The sequence below is a fragment of the Chelonoidis abingdonii genome, chromosome 4, assembly GCF_003597395.2.
Source record: "Chelonoidis abingdonii isolate Lonesome George chromosome 4, CheloAbing_2.0, whole genome shotgun sequence".
NCBI lineage: Eukaryota > Metazoa > Chordata > Testudines > Testudinidae > Chelonoidis > Chelonoidis abingdonii.
Genome location: NC_133772.1, coordinates 131,762,945 through 131,783,129, shown reverse-complemented (window position 1 = coordinate 131,783,129; position 20,185 = coordinate 131,762,945). Strand labels below are relative to the sequence as shown.

General features: G+C 47.6%; 1 protein-coding gene and 1 long non-coding RNA gene across 4 annotated transcripts in view; one reads left to right on the top strand and one right to left on the bottom strand.

Moving 5' to 3' along the window:
- The window catches only part of PPP2R5C (protein phosphatase 2 regulatory subunit B'gamma), a 194,907-nt gene that overhangs the window by 22,281 nt on the left and 152,441 nt on the right, over window positions 1-20,185 (bottom strand). For all 3 annotated transcript variants that reach the window (XM_075065685.1, XM_075065686.1, XM_075065687.1), the window contains one exon: window positions 5,572-5,742. In XM_075065685.1, coding sequence (XP_074921786.1) covers window positions 5,572-5,742 — 171 coding nt within the window. The remainder of the gene's footprint in view (window positions 1-5,571; window positions 5,743-20,185) is intronic.
- On the top strand, window positions 735-7,394 carry LOC142046789 (uncharacterized). The gene is made up of 4 exons (XR_012655836.1): window positions 735-1,366; window positions 2,988-3,057; window positions 3,192-4,652; window positions 7,173-7,394. It is a non-coding gene; the product is annotated as an uncharacterized LOC142046789 (long non-coding RNA).

Below are 20,185 nucleotides of genomic sequence, written 5' to 3'. Positions count from 1 at the left end.
TTCATTCCTGTGTGGTTTCAGATAGAAAACTGGCAGGAAAATAGCCTGGTTACTATGAAGCTGCAAGACCACCTTTGGAAGGAGCGGGGTGGGGGTGCAGTTGCACCTTGTTCTTAAATAGCATTGCATACAGTGTTTCTGAGGTAAGGGCCCTAATTTCTGAGACCCTCCTGGCTGAGGTAATTGCTACCAGGAAGGCAACCTTCCAGAGACAGAAGGCATGATGCTAGTAGCTTGAAGGGCGGGCCAGTGAGTCTGGATAGGACCAGGTTAAGACCCACAGTAGAATCGGTTCACAAATTTGAAGATAAAGTCTCTCTACCATTTAACGAAGTGAATGCGACATCTCATGTGAGAAGACTGACCTTCCGTCCACAGAAGGGTGGAAGACAGATTGCCTTAGATGTACCTTGATAGATGTGAGGGCCAGAACCTGTTGCTTAAGATGGAGCAGGAATTCCAGCACAGCTGGAGGGATGACTGAGTTGATGAGAGACCTCGTTGAGAAGACTACACCAAGGAATGGTTCCATTTGGCTAGGTAAGTAGCTCTAGTGGACAGTACCTAGCAAGATCTGGCGAACTTGCTCTGAACAGACCTATTCCTCCAGGTTCAACCATGGAGCATCCATGTGGTCAGGTGAAGGGCCCTGAGGTCGGGTGGAATAAACTGCCGTGGCCTTGTGAGATCAGATCCAGGTGGGGTGGGAGCAACAGCAGTGGTGCTACTGGCAGGTGCAGCAGCGGTGCTACTGGCAGGTCCAGCAGCATGCTGAACCAATGCTGTCACAGCCACACAGGAGCTATAAGGATAACTCTTGCCTTTTCTCGCTTGACTTTCAGAAGGACCCTGTGTACTAGAACTGGAGAAAATGCATAGAATAGGACCTCTGTCCATAGAAGCAAGAAGGCATCTGAGAACCTGGGCTGTGATCAGTAATGAGAAAAAACTGCTGACATTTTTTGTTCTGCCTGGTTGCGAAGAGGCCTACCTGGGGAGACTCTCCACCTCTGGAAGATGGATCTCATCACCTCTGAGTGAAGGAACCATTCATGATGAGAGGAAAAAGACCTACTGAGGTGATCTGCAAGGGTATTCCAGGCTCCTGGAAGATGGCAAGCCTTGAGATGAATTGAGTGTTTCATACAGAAGTCCCACAGACCAACAGCCTCCTGGCAAAGGGTAAAGAAGCGTGCGCTTCTCTGTTGATGTAAACCATGGCTGCCATGTTGTCCATAAGCACTCGCACAACTTTGTCCGTGATCTGGGAAAGGAACACTTGGCAAGCTAAGCGGACCACTCTGAGCTCTCTGACATTTATGCGTAAGGAGAGCTCTTCCAGGAACCACAGGCCCCGAGTCCTGAGGTGAGCTCCTCAACCTAGATCCTATGCATCTGAAATGAAAGATGCTGAAGGTAGGGGAGGGGTTTGTAAGAAGGAAAGTCCTGCAGCCACTGATCGGGGATCCTTCACCAGTCAAGGGAGATGAGGACTGGGGCGGGAACTGTAAGCACCGGGCCAACCAAGCATGCAGGGGTCTGAGGTGCGGCCTTGTGTGCCGTACCATGTAAGTGCACACAGCCATGTGTCCCAAAAGTTTGAGGGAAAACGGAGCTGTCGTTATGGGATGGGCCTTAACCTTGGATATCAGAGCTGATATTGCCTGGAATCGAGCTTCTGGAAGGAAGGCTCTGGCCTAGGTCAAGTCTAGTACTGCTTTGATAAACTCCATTCTCTGGATGGGAATGAGAGTTGACTTTTGCTGGTCTAACAGCAGGCCCAGTACACTGAAGGTGGCTTGGACCAGGCTGATGCTGCTCTTCAGTTGAGCCTCTGAACAGCCCTTGATCAGCCAGTTGTCGGGGTACAGTTAAACTCTGACACCTTGCCTTCTGAAGACGGCCACTACCACCACCACTCTGTGAAAACCTGAGAGACTGCTGACAGACCACAGGGGAGGACAGTGAATTGGTAATCGGTTTGGTTTACAATAAATCTGAGGAACCTTCTGTGGCCTTGGAAGATGGAAATGTGAAAATAGGCATCTTTCAAGTTGAGGGCAGCATACCAGTCCCCTGGATCCACTGAGGGAATAATGGAGGCCAGGGAGACCATGCGGAACTTCAGTTTCTTGAGATAACTGTTGTGGCGATGCAGGTCCAGGATGGACTGAAGACCCCCTTTGGCTTTCAGGATTAGGAAATATTAGGAGTAAAACCCCTTTCCTCTTAAGTTCTGATGCACCTTTTCCACAGCCCCTACTTGCAGGAGGGCTTAGACCTCTTGTGCTAGAAGTTGCTTGTGAGAAGCATGGGGGTGGTGGTGTTGGAAGAAAACTGAAGGGTGTAATCTTCCTTCACCTTACACAGCATCCAGTGGCCTCAGGTAATGAGCGATCATGCCAGGCTGAAGTGGTAGAGTCGGTCTGAAAACAAAAAGGGGGCAGAATCCGATGCAGGAACTGATATAATGCTTTCAGGCATACCTTCAAAAGTTTTGGTTTGGGCCTCTTAGGTATCTGTGTGACCCTGGTAGGAGGTTGAGGTAGAGTGGGCAGTTGTCTATGCTTGTAACTCCTGCACCGTTTCTTGAACAGGTCCCGTAGAGGCAGTGGAGCCAAGACGTGGGCCGGTTGCTGGGACTAAGGACTGAGTCCTTCTAAAGAAGCCAATGGGGTGGGGGAGGGGCGTTACACCGTCACTTCTGCCAGTTGATGACAAGGGTCCAGGGATCAGTGCCAGATCAGGTAAGTCCTCATCAATGACATGAGGGCCGGTTTGGCTCTGGTTGGTAACAAAGACCCTGGAGCTGGGTATGAGCTTGGAGCCCAATATGCTCCATTCTGCTTCACACACTCATTGGGAGCCAGTGGTTGACCCATTGGGATTGGCAGAACTGGAAGTGTCAATAGGTCCATTCCTGGCCACAGCAAAGGCCTCCAGGGTGGAAGGCACTGCTGTCCCGCTAACGCCACAATGACTTCCAGGTGCCCGGGGGTGGTCCCGCACTGGACTCAACAGCACCTCCGACATGAGCAAGCACTCGAGGAAGAACGGGTTAGTTAAATTTAATCTTCAGAAAGAGTGTTATAATTTTGTTTTACCTTTAACCATTTGTCTCCAATATTCTCACTCTTTATCACTTGAATCTCTGTTCTTTGATGATAAACTCATTCTTGTTTTCACTACAGATATAGCTAAGTGCTGTATGTTAAGTACGTAATCCTGAGTTGAATCTTACAAGATGGGACATATTATTCCTGTGAGTACAGCAGATCTAAAAGCTTTGTGACTGTTTGGTGGATCATGGGCTGAGCACTCCAGAGGGACACTTGGAGGACTTGGGGGTCGGTGACTGTCTATTGCTAACCTCTATAAAACAAGCAAGGCCTGAAGCTACTGGGGCCATGCATTTTGTAAATACTCGCGGGGCCAAAGAGAGGCCAAAGTATAGCACCGGGAATTGGAAGTGACGCTGGCCCACCATAAAATGGAGGAATTTTCCGTGTCCTTGGAAGATGGAAATATGAAAGTAAGCGACTTTCAAAGTCAAGAGCAGTGTACCAGTCTCCCGGATCCAGGGAGAGGATGATGGAGGCCAGAGAAGCCATGTGGAACTTCAACTTGAGACATTTTTGAGTTGCTGCAAGTCAGAATGGGTCTTAGGGCCCTCTTTTGCCTTCAGGATTAGGAAACAACAGGAGTAGAATCCTTTCCCCTTCATGTCCCGAGGGATCTCCTCCACTGCCCCCAGCTGCAGGAGGTTGTCCATCTCCTGAATGAGGAGTTTCACACAAGAAGCATCCCGAAAGAGGGAACGAAGTTGGGGGTGGTGATGGCCGAGAATTGGAGAGTGTATCCCACCAATACAATTTCTAGCACCCAGCGATCCGAGGTAACCTGTGACCAGGCCGAACGGTAGGGACAAAGACAGTTGAGGAAAGAATGAAGTGAATCCGGGAAGTTGACTGGGGCATCACTCTCGAGTGCACCGTGAAAACGCATGCTTCTGGCCTCCATGATGTTTCACTGGTCCAGGTTGTGCAGGTAAACAGGAGGAGGAAGGGTGGCGACGACTAAAACTCCTGTCCTTATTCCTTCTCCTTGCAGACTCTTGTCGAGACTGTCAAGGCCTTAGTGGTGGGGACATCTGGAACTGTTTAGTCACCAACCGAGGCGTATGCAACCCCAGTAAGCCTGAGTGTACTTCAACCTGTGCAGCTCATATCCATCTGGGAAATCATGGATCAAAGACTGCATCTCCTGGGACAGGCCTGCCGATTGAAGTCAGGAACAGCGCCTCATGGCCATCGCTGAGGTGACCACTCTGGCTGCTGAATTGGCCACATCCTATGCCATTTGGAGGGAATGCCGAGCTGCAACAGTACCCTCCTCAACAAGGGCCCTGAATTTTTGGGCCGCATTGTGGGGCATGGATTCCTTGAACTCATGGAGGGAGTCCCATAAGTTGAAGTTATATCTCCCCAAAAGAGCCTGGTGGTTTGCGACTCTGAACTGGAGACTGGCTGTGGAATAAATTTTCCTTCCGAAAAGATCCAGTCTTTTGCCTCCTTATTTTGGGTGCTGGAACTAGATTGTCCTTGCTTATCTTTCTTGTCGGCCGTAGAAACTACCAACGACCTTGGGGGCAAGTGAGCGTACAAGTATTCAAACCTCTTGGCTGGGACAAAATACCTCTTTTCAACCCTCTTGGAGGAGGGTGGAATTGGGGATGGGGTTTGCCAGAGGGTTTTGGCAATCTTTAGAATCCCTTTGTGCATGTGCGAGGGTGGATGCAGAAAGCACAATAAACAAAGTGTCTGATTGCGTTGCCATCTCTTCCACTTCTAGGCCTAAGTTAGTGGCCACCCTTTGGAGCAGGACTTGGTGCTCCTTAAAATTATCCAGTGGGCTAATGCGAGAGGGCCCTACGGTAACCTCATCTGTAGAGGATGAGGATGATAGGACCACTGAGGGAGGGTCCAGGGCATCATCCCCCGGGGTGAAAGGAGGTCTTGGGGTGGGCACCTGCCCTTCCGGTGCCATTGTTGCGACCTGATGCTTGACTGACGCAGTAACCAACAATTGATGCGAAGGGAGCATCGGCATAACCAGCATGCCCCAGGCATTCAGTAAGGCCATTGTGCTGGCCACAGACCCTGCTGCCAGGACAGCATCACAGAGGTGGACGCAGCCTCAGAAGCTCAGTTGCGATGGTACTGTCTCAGTGAGAGGCTGAACTTCCCTGCCACAACACCCCCAAGAGCCTAGATCATGATGTGAGTGGAAAGCTGAAGATCCTCAGCTTATGGTCATGAACAGATACCTCTACTGCTCTGACAGAGAAGCAAGGGGCAGGAAGTTGGGTGCAACAACCACTAAATCACCTGGCCCTCTGAGCCCCCTATCACAGGTTCACTAAAGATAGGCATCCAACTATGTGCTATTTTTTCAGCATTTTTAACATACTAAAATTTCAGTACATATATATATATAAAATGATCAATTCACTAACAATGTAAAAATCCTAAACTGAACATCTGGTTTTATGGAGTTCCTTGAAGTACAGACCTGGAAGTGTGGACTGGACACACATTTGGCTAGCTGTCTGAAAAGAGGCTCCATAACCTTTACGAATTCAGATGGTTCAATGACATCTAAAATTTCCTCTAGTTCATTTAAAAACATGACTTCTTTTGGACTGTGAGTCTTTGGCCAGTATTTGAGCAGTGCCATCACCACCTGTAAAAAGAAAGTTTGCAAGAAAAAATTAATACACAATTTTCATAGCAACATTTTAAATATTTGACTTCCATTTTTGCACTAACACGGATTTCTTACAGTAATTGTCATTGTAAACAAGTACTTTTGTTACTGTATTAATGAAGTATAAGAAATCTGGTTACTTACGTTGTTCAGTACCTGTAGTTCTTTGAGATGTTTGATCCCTATGTGTATTCCACTCAAGATGCACATGTGTGCCATGAGCTTGAGACCATAAGTTTTTTTTTTGCTAGCAGTGTCTATTTGTCCACGGCTACACCATTGTCCTCCTCATGCTCCAAAATGAGGATTTAAAGAGCAGTCTAGACTGCCTCTCTAATTCCTTCGCTACTGCAAATAAGTTTAGGATAACAATCCAAAACAGAAGGGAGGGAGGGCAGGAACTGCACACCTTGAAAAACTCGTTACTGTATAAACACTTCCCATAAGAGGGACATCTCGAAGTGGAGTGGAACTCAGGGCAGAGGGAGGGACTACGTTCCCCTACAGCCTTACCAGAAAGACTAGAGGGAAGACCCCAAACACAAGGGGACAGAAAGATCATCAGGTCTGGACCAGGGTTGCCAACTTGGTATGAGGTCCTGGGACTACTTGGTAAAAACTCTCGCTTACCCTGAAACAGGTGAGACTGAAGGTGACCCAGCCTGAGAACTAAGTCACATGGCAAAAGAGGGAGTTACTTATACGTAAATGGAGGTTCTTTGATATGGGTGGTCTCTATCTATGTACGACAGTGGGTTATGCACATGCACCATGTACCCAGAGTTTGAGAATTTAAAAAGTAGTGTCTAGTCCATGCATGCAACCTGGCTTGCCTCATGCCTCCAACCGAGGAAATAAAGGGCAAGGCATACCGACCGACCACCTCTTCAGTTCCTTCTCCCGTTCGAATCAGACAAGATTCAAAGCAGAGGGTGGGTAGTGCAATACAGATAGGGACCACACATCTTGAAGAACCTCCAGTTACAAGTAGTAACCTCCTCTTCTTCTTTGAGTAATGGTCCCTATTGTAGCCCACTGTGGGTGACTGACAAGCAGTACATAAGTAGGAGGAAGGCAAAAGGATGAGGACAGCAGGGTTGAACAGAGAATCGTCAATCCAAAGGAGGCATCAGCAGCTGAGTCCTGTACCAGGACTTGCAAACATGTGGATGGAGCTCCACATGGCTCCAGGAGGGGTATGTCCTGAAGAGACACTACATTTGTTGCTTGAGCTCTAGTGGAATGAGCTTGTATCTCTGTAGAGGGAGGGTGGTTCAAGAGCTGACAGAGTAGAATGCAACCAGATATCCATTTGGAAATTCTCTCAGTGGAGATGGCATGCCCACTGATTGTGTCTGCTAGAGTGACAGTCTCTGGGACTTCCTGACTGGTTTTGATCTCTGCAGATAAAAGGCCAAGGCTCATCAAACATCGAGAGAGTGGAATCTACATTTTTCTCCAGATGCGTGCAATATGGGGAAGAATAAAGGTAAGTGAACAGATTGGTTAAGGTGAAATTCCAAAACCACTTTAGGGATAAATTTGGGGCAAAGGTGTAAAGAAACTATCTTTGTGGAACACAGTGTATGGAGGGTCTGCCATCACTGCTCTTAGTTCACTAACCCTCCTTGCCAATGTGATGGTTACAAGGAAGGCGACCTTCATGGAGAGGAGAAACATGGGGCAAGTAGCAAAAGGGGAACCTGGTCAGTACCAAAAGAACAAGATTCATGTCCCCTTGGGGCACAATCTTTTGAGGCATGGGAAAGTTCTTATCAGGCCTTTCCAGAGTCAATTGGCTAGCGAGTGTGAAAATAGAGTAGCCTTCAGTAGGTGGATGGAATGCACTGACTGCCACTAAGCGGACTGGCAAGGAGCTGAGGGAGAGACCTGATGTCTTCAAAAGACAGGATAGTCTAGAATGAGTGGAATATCCATAGCTTCTGGTGGAATGCCTCTTTGTTGCGGTCCAGGATGAGAAGCATTTCCATTTAGCTAGGTACCATTTCCTAGTCAAAGCCTTTCTGCTATTGCAGAAGATGTCTCACATGGCTGAAGAGCATGCATGTTTTAGGTATGATGCCCATCCAAATACCAAGCCCTGAGGTGGAGTGGTTGTGGATTGGAGTGTTTGATCCTCCCATTGCACTGGGTCAGGAGCTCGGGGAACTAGAACAGTCAGGGCCAGAAAGGGGTGAGCAGGATGACTGTCACCCTGTTCTGCCAGAACTTCCGTAGCACTCATGGCAGAAGCGGCAGTGGAGGGAACGCATAGTTGAACTGGTCTGACCAGGAAAGGAGAGCATCACCCTGGAAGCGGCAGCCTACAGCTCCTCTGGAGCAACACATGATACACTTGTTGGCCTTGGAAGTGAACAGATCTCTTGTGGGGTTCTCCATCATGTGAAAATATGTCATGCAGCACCATGTCATGAAGTTCCCACTTGTGGTCAATTGTAAAATGTTTGCTGAGGGAATCTGAGAGTGCATTCTGCGTACCTGGAAGGTAGGCTGCAGATAGGGTGATCTGATTGCTGATGCACCAGTTCCAGAGATTGACTGCTTCTGCACACAAAGGCAGATCTTGCTCCCTTGCTTGCTGGTGTAAAAGACCATTGTAGTGTTGTCTGACATTATCAGGATGTGGTGAAAGCGAGCGACTGGAAGAAAGGATTTGCAACCTTCCTTACTGCCCATAATTCTAGGACACTGATGTGCATTCTGTACTCTCAAGATGTCCAGGCTCCTTGTGCTGTGTGGTTGCCCATATAGGCTCCCCAGCCTAGCAGAGAAACATCCATAATGATTGTCTTGGCCACTGAAAAGCGGAGAAAGAGAGCCCCCACGCATGTGAGATAAGGATTTGTCCATCACAGAAGGGAGGACAGTATCTTGGCAGGAACTGTCCATGTGAGATTCATGGAATGACAGCTTGAGGAGTGAACTGAATGTAGTCATACTCAAAGGTGGAGTCTCGCAAATGGAGTGACACATGCAAAAAGCCATGTAGCCAAGTAGGGACAGACATGTTTTGACTATTACCAAGGGCTGCTCGCAATGTGAGCTACATCATCATTCGTGGTCTGGAAATTGTGAGCAAGTTTGCCCCCGTAGTGATAGAGTTCAAGGTTGCCCCAATGAAGTCCAAAGATTTCATGGGAATAATACCAGATTTTTTAATGTTTACACTGACTCCCCAGTGAGGAAAAGAGGTGGAGCATCATAGATGTCGACGTATAGGCTTTTTGGTGAGATTTGGTGGTGAAGAGCCAGTCGTCGAGGTATGGGAAAGTGAGGAGGCCATAACATCTGATATGAGCTGCTACCACTGAAAATACCTTGGTAAAGACTATGGGGGGTGGTAGCTATTCTGAAGGATAGTACTGGAAATGGTCAGAGCCCACCATAAATCTGAGAAATTGTCTGTGGGCAGGAGCCATGACCACATGCCATTCCTTCTAAAAACTGAATTCTTGCTGCCTACATAACTGTGAAATTTGAGTATGCGAATGAAATGGTTGAGGTGGTGGAGGTCAAGGATTGGTTTCCACCCAGCCTTCTTGGATATGAGGAAGCAGGTCAAATAAAACTGTAACCTAATACTGTGGAGAAACACACTCTATTGCTCCTTGCTGCTCTAAGGAGTTCAACCTCCTGAGCGAGAATACTGTCATGACAGTGGTCCCCAAAGGAGGCTGGGAAGGGAAGTTTTGGATGAGGTAGCGCTGCAAACTCAATCATATAGCCAGCATCCACATGTCCATCGTTATCACATTCCAGGTGTTCAAAAAGAGTGCTAAGTGATCCCCGGAGCACTGGACTCAGGAGGTGTTGGGCTCAGTGAATCATGGCTCTCAAGCTTGGATCAAAAATATTACTGGGTTACAGGGTGGGATTGGGATGTTGAGGAAAGTATGGAAGGAACATGGAAACAGGACTTTTGAATCTTTTACCTTTTATGAGGTGGTTTGTAGGGTCTTTGATGGTAGAAGCGTTAAGCTCTATACCTTGATGGGGTTAACTGGTGATGTAACTTCCTTTTAAGAGAAAGTGTGTATATACTCAGTGATTGATGGGTAGCCCAAGAGCCCTTCAGGGTGTATAGGGACTCATCTGTGTACTGACTGAAGAGGTGAGATTCATTGAAGGGGAGATCTTCAAATGGTATTCTGGGCTCCCTGGAGAACACAGAGCCAGGACTCCCTTTGCATAAGAATGGTGGTAGCCATGACTCTGAGGCTGCCTTGACTGCAGATTGGAGGGTGATTCTGGCTATTAACTTTCCTTCCTCTATTAGAGATTGGAAATGAGAATGATCCTGCTGTGGGAGGCTGTTGGCAAATTCCTCAAATTTAGCACGGTTCAGGAAATCATATTTAGCCAATAGTGCTTGATAGTTGGCTATCGTGAACCGAAAATTGGAGGACAAGAAAACCTTCCTTCCCAGTAGATTTACATGTTTATCCTCCTTGCCTGCAGGAATAGATCTGGGATATTGTTGCCTGGACCTTTCTGAAGTAGCCTGAACCACCACCAAACTGGGAGCTGGGTGAGAGAATAAGAATTCTGAACCCTTAGCCAGGACATATCATCATCTCTGTCCTTTTTGGGGTAGATGCAGGTAGCAAGGGTGTGCCACATTGTTCTAGCCAGCTCCACTATGGCTTCATTTACAGGGAGGGCTATTCTTATAGGTCTAGAGGTGTGGAAGATGACAAAGACCTTGTGCTGGAGTCCCCTGTAGCCTAATCTAACCATAAAAGATACTAACAGCTACTAAAACTACTAAATCTATAAAAGTTATTAAAAACTATTAAAACTATGAAGTATTTAATCAATATTGTTTTTCAGAACAACATCAAAGCTGAGGATACTAAAGGTTTCGACCTGGACCATGAAGCTGTGAGAAGGAGACCTGTAGAGGTGGTTGGTTCACCCTGTCCTTTATCACCATAGTCAGAGGCAAAGGGCAAGCAAGGGCATATGTGCGGACCAACAGATACTACTTTCAAATTCTCTGACTCCAGGCATATGATGCACACGTGTAAACCACAGTGGAAAACAACAGGGGACCATCACTCAAAGAAGAAGGGGACCACCACCAGACCAGGGTCAGCAGGACCAAAGAGAAAAAACCCTGCAACACTGCACCTAGCCATAAGGTGGCATAGCAGTTGGCAAGTCATTTTGCCACATGAGGGGGAGGGAGAGGACGAGGGGGTCCTGACAGGCTGGGGTCAAATTACAGACTCATTGAACAATCAATCAGGAATCTCCTAAAACTGCACTGTTGTGGACTGATAGTCTAGGTAGGACGGACGGACAGATATTACACTTGGAAGGGGTATGAGCTTTCCTGGGGCAAAACAAGCAAGCATCATGGTCATTGCTTACCAGGAAGACCCGGGAGCAGACCATGCAGATCTTGAATTCTGAGATCTTGTGCATCCCATACAGTGGTGAGGGGGCACCTCAGGCCCCTGGACCCTAAAACTAACTCTAAACTATCAAACTTATCTAAGAACATGTAAAACTATTTACACTACACAAAGAATGCTAGATAAAGCTGTGGACACTGAAGGGTAGGGTTCAGACTATGGGTGGTAGAAAGGTACTGGACTAGCAGTCATTCCACACATTCCCTAATAACCTTGGTTCAGAGCACAAGGATGACAAAGGTGCAGGCATGAACCGACAGACACTGCTAGTGAAAAATCTTATGGTCTCAGGCACATAAACCATATGTACGCATTGAGTGGACTACATATAGAGACCATCACTTGAAGAACCACCAAAGGATTCTTGTCCCAAACGATCAGTGATCAGACATGTTGCTGCGTCATGAAAATTACTATTCCCAGACTAACACTTGTTACTCAGCTGTGAAGGTTAAAAAGTGCTACTCCAAACATGAACAGTTACAGACTTTTAAAAGAATAGTGTGAAAGTCATCATCAAAGGGTAAAGTAAGTAATTCTGATGCCAAACAATCATTAACACACCCATGAGCTGGAAATTTCTGTCTGTGCAACACTAACATAACGCTGGCTCCAATCTTTGCTTTTTTGTTGCTTTCATACCTAGGACCTGATCCTGAACACCCTTACTCATGTGATTCCAAGATGAGGCCTCTAAATTGTAAGATGTTATTTTTGGATAAAAGACATAAGACGTTCACAGTTAACTGCTGTGAATATATATGTGACTTTTCAATGCCAAAACTGATACAACTACATTATCATCACCGCCATCTCATATCTTCCTTTCATCATAGTAATCAAAGGTTTAGGCAGGCCATAAAACATGTAAGATAAAACCATAAATTTGGAAAATACTTTACACAGAAAGACTGAATTTTTAATACTTATAATTGATGTGACAACAATTCTATATCAGCTCTTGTAACAGTTACAGGCACCTTCTAAAACTTAAGAGTGTCAAAGAATAGGAACGATGGCTTTCTGCGTGTGTTGCTTCAGTTAGGAATGACACAGGGCAGTTTGCTCAAGCCTTTTTGATGAAGAATAATGCATTCTAGTGATTTTGATCACTAAATAATGAGATGAATGCTTTTATTATGGACGAAGACTTTTTTCTGATGTCGCTGTCTCCAATCATCAATGAAGAGGCACAGTTCAGATTTTTTCAGTCTGTGGCAGTGTGTCAATGAATAATGTATTAAGTTTGGTGTCAGAAATTATTTTCTTAATATTAGCTAAGGGCTTTCATGTTATCAGATGTTTGTTTTCAACTAATGTGCAATTATACATGACTGGAATAGCATTCCTCAACATCAAATGTTAGATAATTTCCTTGGGAATTTCCACTTTTTTTTTTAAATAAGTAATAAGTTTCTACATTTGTATTTTGTAATTTAATATAAAAAAAGCATGGCAAAGTGTGTTAGGTGGAAGGAGAGGAGCAACACAATTTTTTTGCCTGTGTGACAGAGAATAGGATAGCAGCTGAGCCAGCACTCTGGTCACTGCAACTCTAATTAGTTCTAGAGCAGACCTTATTAAAAAGAGCTGTGCCTAACTGGTGGGCTGAGGAGAAATAAGAGACTAACTAGGCCATCAGTCCGATGATACAAAAGGCACAGGAAAGAAGTGGGAAAAGAGGGAAGGAGAACAAGAAAGGGAGAGAAATCGCTCTCCCCTGCTTGCCTCAGGTGCAGACGGCTCCCCAAGACTGTAAGGGGTGAGGGCTATATAGTGCTCAAGGGTGGTGGAAAATAATATTGTGTTTTATCAGCAAAAAGGTCTGAAAGCTGTTTGTGGACTTCAACAGAGGCAGGATTGAGTGGGCCCTGCCACAGGATAGCACCCTAGAAACAACTACTCCTTTGCCACCCTCAATCTGGGAATGGGATGGTGTCACCGCTTTGGTGCTTCTGTGCCAATGCATTATTTTCAGCTGTTGATCAATGAATCTGCACTGAGGGACTGAAACACTGATAGGGATCATGCAGCAACACAGCTTCCTGTAATTTATGACTCTCTGATATTCATATCTACAGATATCAATGACAAACACACCTGTGCCTCATTTAAAAACTTGCTTTCTTTCCCTTCTGCCCTTTATTTCATTCTGCATATTTTGACCTTTTTCTAACAATAGAAATATTAAATTTGTTGTTTATCTTCTCCACTTATCTTTTTCTCATCAGATTTCTCTCCTCTGCCAGCCCCTATTCTTCTCTAAGTTTATTGCTTCTTCATTATATTATATTTTGCCATTTTGCACTGCATTTAGTTTTATCAGTATATATTTTAACTTCATTTCTTCACACGGTTCTTTTTACCCTGTGCATATATTCTGTCTCTCCCCCCTTCCCTTTCACCATTACAGTCCCCTCTCCTCTCCCTTCTATCTTTAGTTTCCCTCTCCAGTTCCTGCTGCAATTAGATAATAGTAGCAAATACTAAGTGGAAGTACTCTGCGTAAGGATGCAGACGCCCAATACTTCTCTCCTGGGAAATACCCCATAAATTAAAACCTCCTATTTGTAAATATTAAGAAAACCATTTGTGTGTGGGGAAAATAATTTTTGACAAATTCTAACAAATCATTTTTGACCAACATCTTTAAGCTCGTACTTACCAAAGTATCAGAAAATATTCATACTAAATTTTAAGCATAAAAATTTGCCAACAAATTGTTTATTTCAAGCAAAAGTTAACAAGAGGGTAGACCTCTTTTGAGCCGAACCTAGCAGCTGAGCCAAATTGCCTGAAGATTTTGTTTAGTGTGGTTAAATATTCACTAGAGAGATAGTGTATGCACCAGAGATTGTTAGTATTACATAAAATTGGGACATTACTATTAGTGTGGATGGAGTAATATCTTCTTTCAAAATTAACATACATAACAGAAAAAACAGGTGTTTTTGTACTGTACAATGAGTAAAAAACAAACAGTTACCCACCATTTGTATCTGTTCTTTGAGATGTGTTGCTCATGTCCATTCTATTGTAGGTGTGCGCGCGACCACATGTGCATTCGGAGACTTTTGCCTTACTGGTAACTGTAGGACCGACTATGGTGCCCCCTGGAGTGACACACTCATGCCGTGGTATATTAGGCACTGCTGGCACTGAACCCTCTCCATTCCTTCTTGCTGACAACTCCAACAGAGGGGTAGGACGGCAGATAATAGAATGGACATGAGCAACATCTCAAAGAACAGCCATTACAAAAGGTGGGTAAACGTTTTTTCTTCTCCGAGTGCAGATATGTCGATTTCAGTGTAGGTGATTCAAGCAGAATCCACGGAGGTGGGCTTGGAGTTCACAAGATTGCAGATTGGAGTACTTCTCTGCTGAAACCAGCATCATCTTGAGCGTGCTGGGTCAGCACATAGTGCAAAGCAAAGATGTGGATGGACGACCAGGTCGCAGCACGGCAAATTTCCAAGATCGGCACCTGAGCAAGGAAGGCAGCTGATAACACCTGTGCCCTAGTCAAGTGAGCTGTCATGCTCGCTGGCAGGGGCACTTTCGCCAGCTCATAGCAGTAGTGGATGCAGGCCATGATCCAGGATGGGATTCTCTGGGTGGATGCTAGACAACCCTTCATTCTGTCAGCAACAGCAACAAAATTGCGTAGACTTATGGAACAGCTTTGTTCTATCTTTGTAGAAGGCCAGCGCCCGTCTGACGTCCAAGGTATGCAGCCTGGATTCCTCATCCATAGTATGTGACTTTAGACAAAGGCCCAGTAGATATATGTCTTGACCAGCATGGAACTGGGACACGACCTTGGACAGAAAAGCTGGGAGTGGATGCAGCTGGACCTTGTCCTTCTAGAAGGTATAAGGAGATTCCAATGTGAGTGCCCTGATCTCGGACACCCTATGCGCTGAAGTTACGGTGACCAAAAAAGATACCTTCCAGGAGAGAAGCAGGAGGCAGCAGGAAGCCAAGGGCTCAAAGAGGGACTTCATGAGCCTCAACAACACAAGATTCAGGTCCCAAGGAGGGACCAGGTCCCAGACACGTGGGTAAAGGCACTCTAGACATTTCAGGAACCGTGCCTTCAAACAGAGGGCAGAAGGTCAAAATGGCTGCCAGGTGTACCTTGACCAAAGATAGCAACAGATCCTGGAGCTTAAGATGCAGCAAATAGACATGGATGTCTTGCAGTGGGGCCTCTTCTGGATGAATGCAACAATCCAAGGTCCAACACCAGAACTGTTTCCACTTTGCCACATAGGTAGCCCTGGTGGAGAGTTTCCTGATGCCCAGCAGGACCTGCTGGACACCAGCAGAACATAGCTCTTCTTCCCCACTTAACCACGCAGTACCCAGGCCATCAAGTACAGCTCCACAATGTTTGGAAGCAGTAGATTGCTGTGGTTCTGGGACAGCAGATCTGGCCAAAGAGGTGGGGTGACTGCCGAAAGGCTCAGCAGCATGCCAAACCAGTGTTGACGAGGCCATGATGGGGCTATGAGGATGACTATCACTTTGTCTTGCTTTACCTTTAGCAAGATCGTGTGGATTAACGGTATCAGTGGGAAGGCGTATAGCAGCGCTCCCAACCATGGGATCGGGAAGACGTCCAATAGGGAGCCCTTGTCCCTACACTACAAAAACACATGGCACTTTCTGTTCTGCCTGGAGATGAACAGGTCCACCTGGGAGGTTCCCCATCTGCGGAAAACTAGGCTGACCATCTCCGGATGGAGCGACCATTCGTGGCAAGATGGGAAAGTCCTGATGAGGTGATCTGCCAGGACGTTCTTGGTTCTGGGCAGGTGGGCAGCTACTGAATGAATGGCGTGCAGCACACAAAAGTCCCACAGGCTGAGCACTTCCTGACAAAGGGCTGAAGACCTGGTGCCGCCCTTCCTGTTGATGTAATACATTGCGACAGTAGTATCTGTCAGGACCTACACCTGATTGCCTTCCAGGTGGGGCAAGAAAGCCTGGTAGGCCAGGTGAACCGCTCTGAGATCCTTGACACTGATATGAAGGTCTAGGTCATGTTGTAGCTAGCAGCCCTGGGTGTTTGAGCTCACCCAGATGGGCTCCGCAACCTAGATCTGACACGTCCGAGACCACGGTGAGCAACAGATAGGATCGCAAAGGGGACTCCTTGCAGTACCGACTTGGGATCCCACCACCAGTCCAGAGATGAGAGAATATGGCTTGGCACCGTGACCACTCGGTCCAGGGGGTGCCTGCTGGGAATGTAGGCTGAGGCCAGCCACGGTTGCAGAGGCTTTAGATGAAGCAGGGCGTGGTTGACCATGTATGTTCATGCGGCCATGTGGCCTATAAGTCACAGGAACATGTGGGCCATGGTGAGCGGTTGGCTCTCTATGAGGGAGATCAAGTCAATCATGGCCTGAAAACGTGCTTCCATCAGGAAGGCCCTGGCCTGCATACACTTGGGAATCGCTCCGATAAACTCTATGCGTTGGACCGATGTTAATGTGCATTTTTCTGTATTTATTAAGAGGCCCATGTCACTGCAGGTGGGGCAAACCAAATCAAGGCTCCTTTGCACCTGGTCTGGAGACCAGCCCTTGATGAGGCAGTTGTCAAGATACAGGAAGATCTGGCCTCTCAATGCCTCAGGTAGGCTGCCACCGGCACCACGCATTTCGTGAACACCCTGGGGCCCAGGACAGGACAAAGGGTAGTGCCATGAACTGGAAATGGCACCCAGACACTATGAAATGCAAGAAACACCTGTGTCCTGGGAATATGGAGACATGAAAGTAAGTGTCCTTTAATTCGAGAGCGACATACCGGTAAATCGGATCCAGGGAAGGGATGATGGAGGTCAGGAAGACCATGCAAAACTTCAACTTCTTGAGAGACTTGTAGAGGCCCCACAGGCCTAGAATGGGTCTGAGACCCCCTTTCACTTTCAGGCTTAGGAAGTAGAATTCTCTTCCTTCCATGTCCCAAGGAACCTCTTCCTCAGTCCTCTAGCTTAGGAGTTTCTCAACTTCCTGAACTAGGCGTTGCTTACGAGAAGGGTCCCTGAAGAGGGACGGGGAAGTGGGGGGGTGGGAGAGAGGAACAGCCAGAAATTGCCGGGCGTAGCCCCGAGCCTCTATGTCCCGGACCCAGCAGCCTGAAGTAATCCACACCAGGCTGAGTGGCAGGGAAAAAGGTGGTTGACGAGAAGATGGGAAGGATCTGGGCAGTTGACTGATGAGTCATTCCTGAGTACACGCTCAAAATGAGAGCTTTTGGCCCCCTCAGTGCTTCTCTGAGCCAGGCTGCGTAGGAGACCAGGACGACAGAGCGGTGGTGGCTAAACCCGATGTCTAGTTTCCTTGCAGGCCCTTGCTGAGGATGTCACCATTGAGGTGGTGGAAAAGGCCATAACAGCTGTCTCGATGTCTGAGGAGTGTGCATCCCCAGAAAGCAGAGGATCACGCGCACGTCCTACAGGCCATGCAGACGCGCATCCGTTTGGCTAGAGAACAGGCTGTCACCATCAACTGGGAGGTCCTGAGTAGAGGCCTGCATCTCCTGGAGGCAGGAACTGCACTGCATGACCACCGGCAAAGCGACCACCCGGGCAGCTGAATCATCCATGTCCCAAGCCATCTAGAGGAAGCTCCGAGCCGCTGCAGTCCCCTCCTCCCTCCACCAGAATCGTGAACTCCTGGACCATCTCCTTGGACATGGAGTCCTTGAACTTGAGGAGAGAGTCCCACAAGTTAAAGTTATAGTGACCCCAAAAGGTTCTGGTGGTTCATCACCAGAAACTGGAGGCTGGTCATAGAATAAATTTTGTGACCAAACAAATCCAACCTCTTGGCCTCTTTATTTTTAGGGATGGAACTGGTGGGCCAACATGACCAATGATCCCAGTAGCAGGTGGGCGTACAAGTTATCAAACCCTTTTGCAGGGATGAAATACTTCTTTTCTGCCCTCTTAGAGGTGGGCAGGATGGAGGATGGGGTTTACCAGATGATTTTGGCAATGTTCAGGGCCCCCTAGTGTACTGAGAGCACGATGCAGGCTGGGGTGGATGCTGAGAGAATATTAAACAATTTGTCCATCTGCTCCTCTATCTCCTCCACCTTGAGGCCCAGGCTGGAAGCGACCCTGCAGAGCAGTGCCTGAGGCTCCCTATCATCTAGCTCATCTGGCTTGACGGGCCTGCCACCACCTTATCCAGAGAAGAGGAGAATGACTGGACGATCAAGAGAGGTCTGGCAATGTCCTCACACATTGGAGATGGTGACCTTGGGGTGGGTACTGGCTCCTCACCTGCGGCAGCTGCTGGAGCGTCCTGCACTGAACCCAGTGCCGTGGAGTCCAACTTTGGCATGTCTGACGTGGTGACCAAAGGTTGGCAGGAGTGGGACAACAGTATGACGGAACGCCTCAGGCATTCCAGTAAGGCCACTGGGTCAGCCACTGGCCCTGCTGCCGGGTCAGAACCGATGCTGCGGACGCACCCTCTGGAGCCCAATCACGATGCTGTCTGGGCGAGGGGCTGAACTGCGCTTTCCGAGCTATAGAAGTTGTTACCCTCTGGTGACCAAGGCAGGCTTGTGGAGGCTTGAGTCTGGTGGCTTAGTGTTGCTGCCAGTGAACAGTCCGACCGGTGCCGGGAGTAGGGCAAGTGGTGCTGTGTCAAGGAGTGACCAGGAGGTCTTGGAGATGGTGACCGACATCGCGATGAAGACCAGTGCCAGGGAGATCACCGACACCTGGGTGAGATCCAGCGTGAAGTCAGAAATCGGGAGTGTTGCGCCAGAGACCTGGGCTGACGCAGAGACCAAGAACATGGTGACCTAGGGCTCTGTCTTGGCTCTGGAGACTGGTGGCGCTCGCTTATTTTGTGAGAGCCTTGCCGGCAGGCTTGCACTCATGCAGAGCCTTACCCAGTTCCATTGCTGCCTTCAGTGCCACCTGTGGCGGAGGCACTCTGAGCTCTCCAGGCGCTCTGGGCTCAGAGGATGTTGACTGCGCCGTTGGTTAGGGCCCTTTACTGTTCCCTGAAGTCGGTGGCAGGTTCTTTCGGGGGGATGAACTCCCCAGGGCTGAGCCCTTTTGCAGGTCCAGAGTGGGTGTAAGGCCTGAGCCAGGTCCTTTGCTCCGTGCCCCTTGGTCGGGCTTGCTCAGTGCCATCATCTTCTTCATCACCAGGGATTGGTGCCAGGAGAAGCTCAGTGCCATGGGTGCATTATGTACCATAGTTGATGTGCTGGGTGCTGGTTTGGCCTGTGTCTGCTCCAAAGCTGGGCATTGGGCAGCACTGCATCAGGAAGAGCACGAGGAATATGTTGTGCTCTCTTTGTGTCTGAGGACAAAAGTTCTGGCAGATGCAACAGCACTCCTTTATGTGGGATTCCCCGAGGCTCTGTAGACAACTGTTGTCCAGGTCACTAACAGGCATAGGCCTGTTACACAAAGAGCAGGGCTTGAAACCTGGAGACCGGGGCTCCTCCTGGGGCAAAGTCCCCGCTGGGACACTAACTGAACACTTAACAGGTACTTAACCAACTAACAAATGATTAAAATATTTACAGCTAGAAGCACAAGGTTAAGATAAAAGAGAAACCTCTCATCAAGAAGCAAGGGGCAGAGGTGCTCCGACTGACCATCACAGGTGGTAAGAAGGAACTGAGAGGGCACATGCTGGCAGCACCTGATATACCATGGCATGAGTGCAGTACTTCAGAGAGTGCCACAGCTGGCCCTACGGGAACTGCTAAGGCAAAAGTCTCTGACGACTGCTCACGTGGGTGTGCGCACACCTACAATGGAATTGACGTGAGCAAGCACTTGAAGAAGAACACAAGAAGAAAAAAAAAACCTGCTAATTTTTTCCTTTTTTTTTTTTTTTTTTTTTTTTTTTTACAGAATCATCTTTTAAAATATAAATATGAACAGATAATGTATAGGTATAGATATAATTTTAAAAGGTGCGAAAATCTTT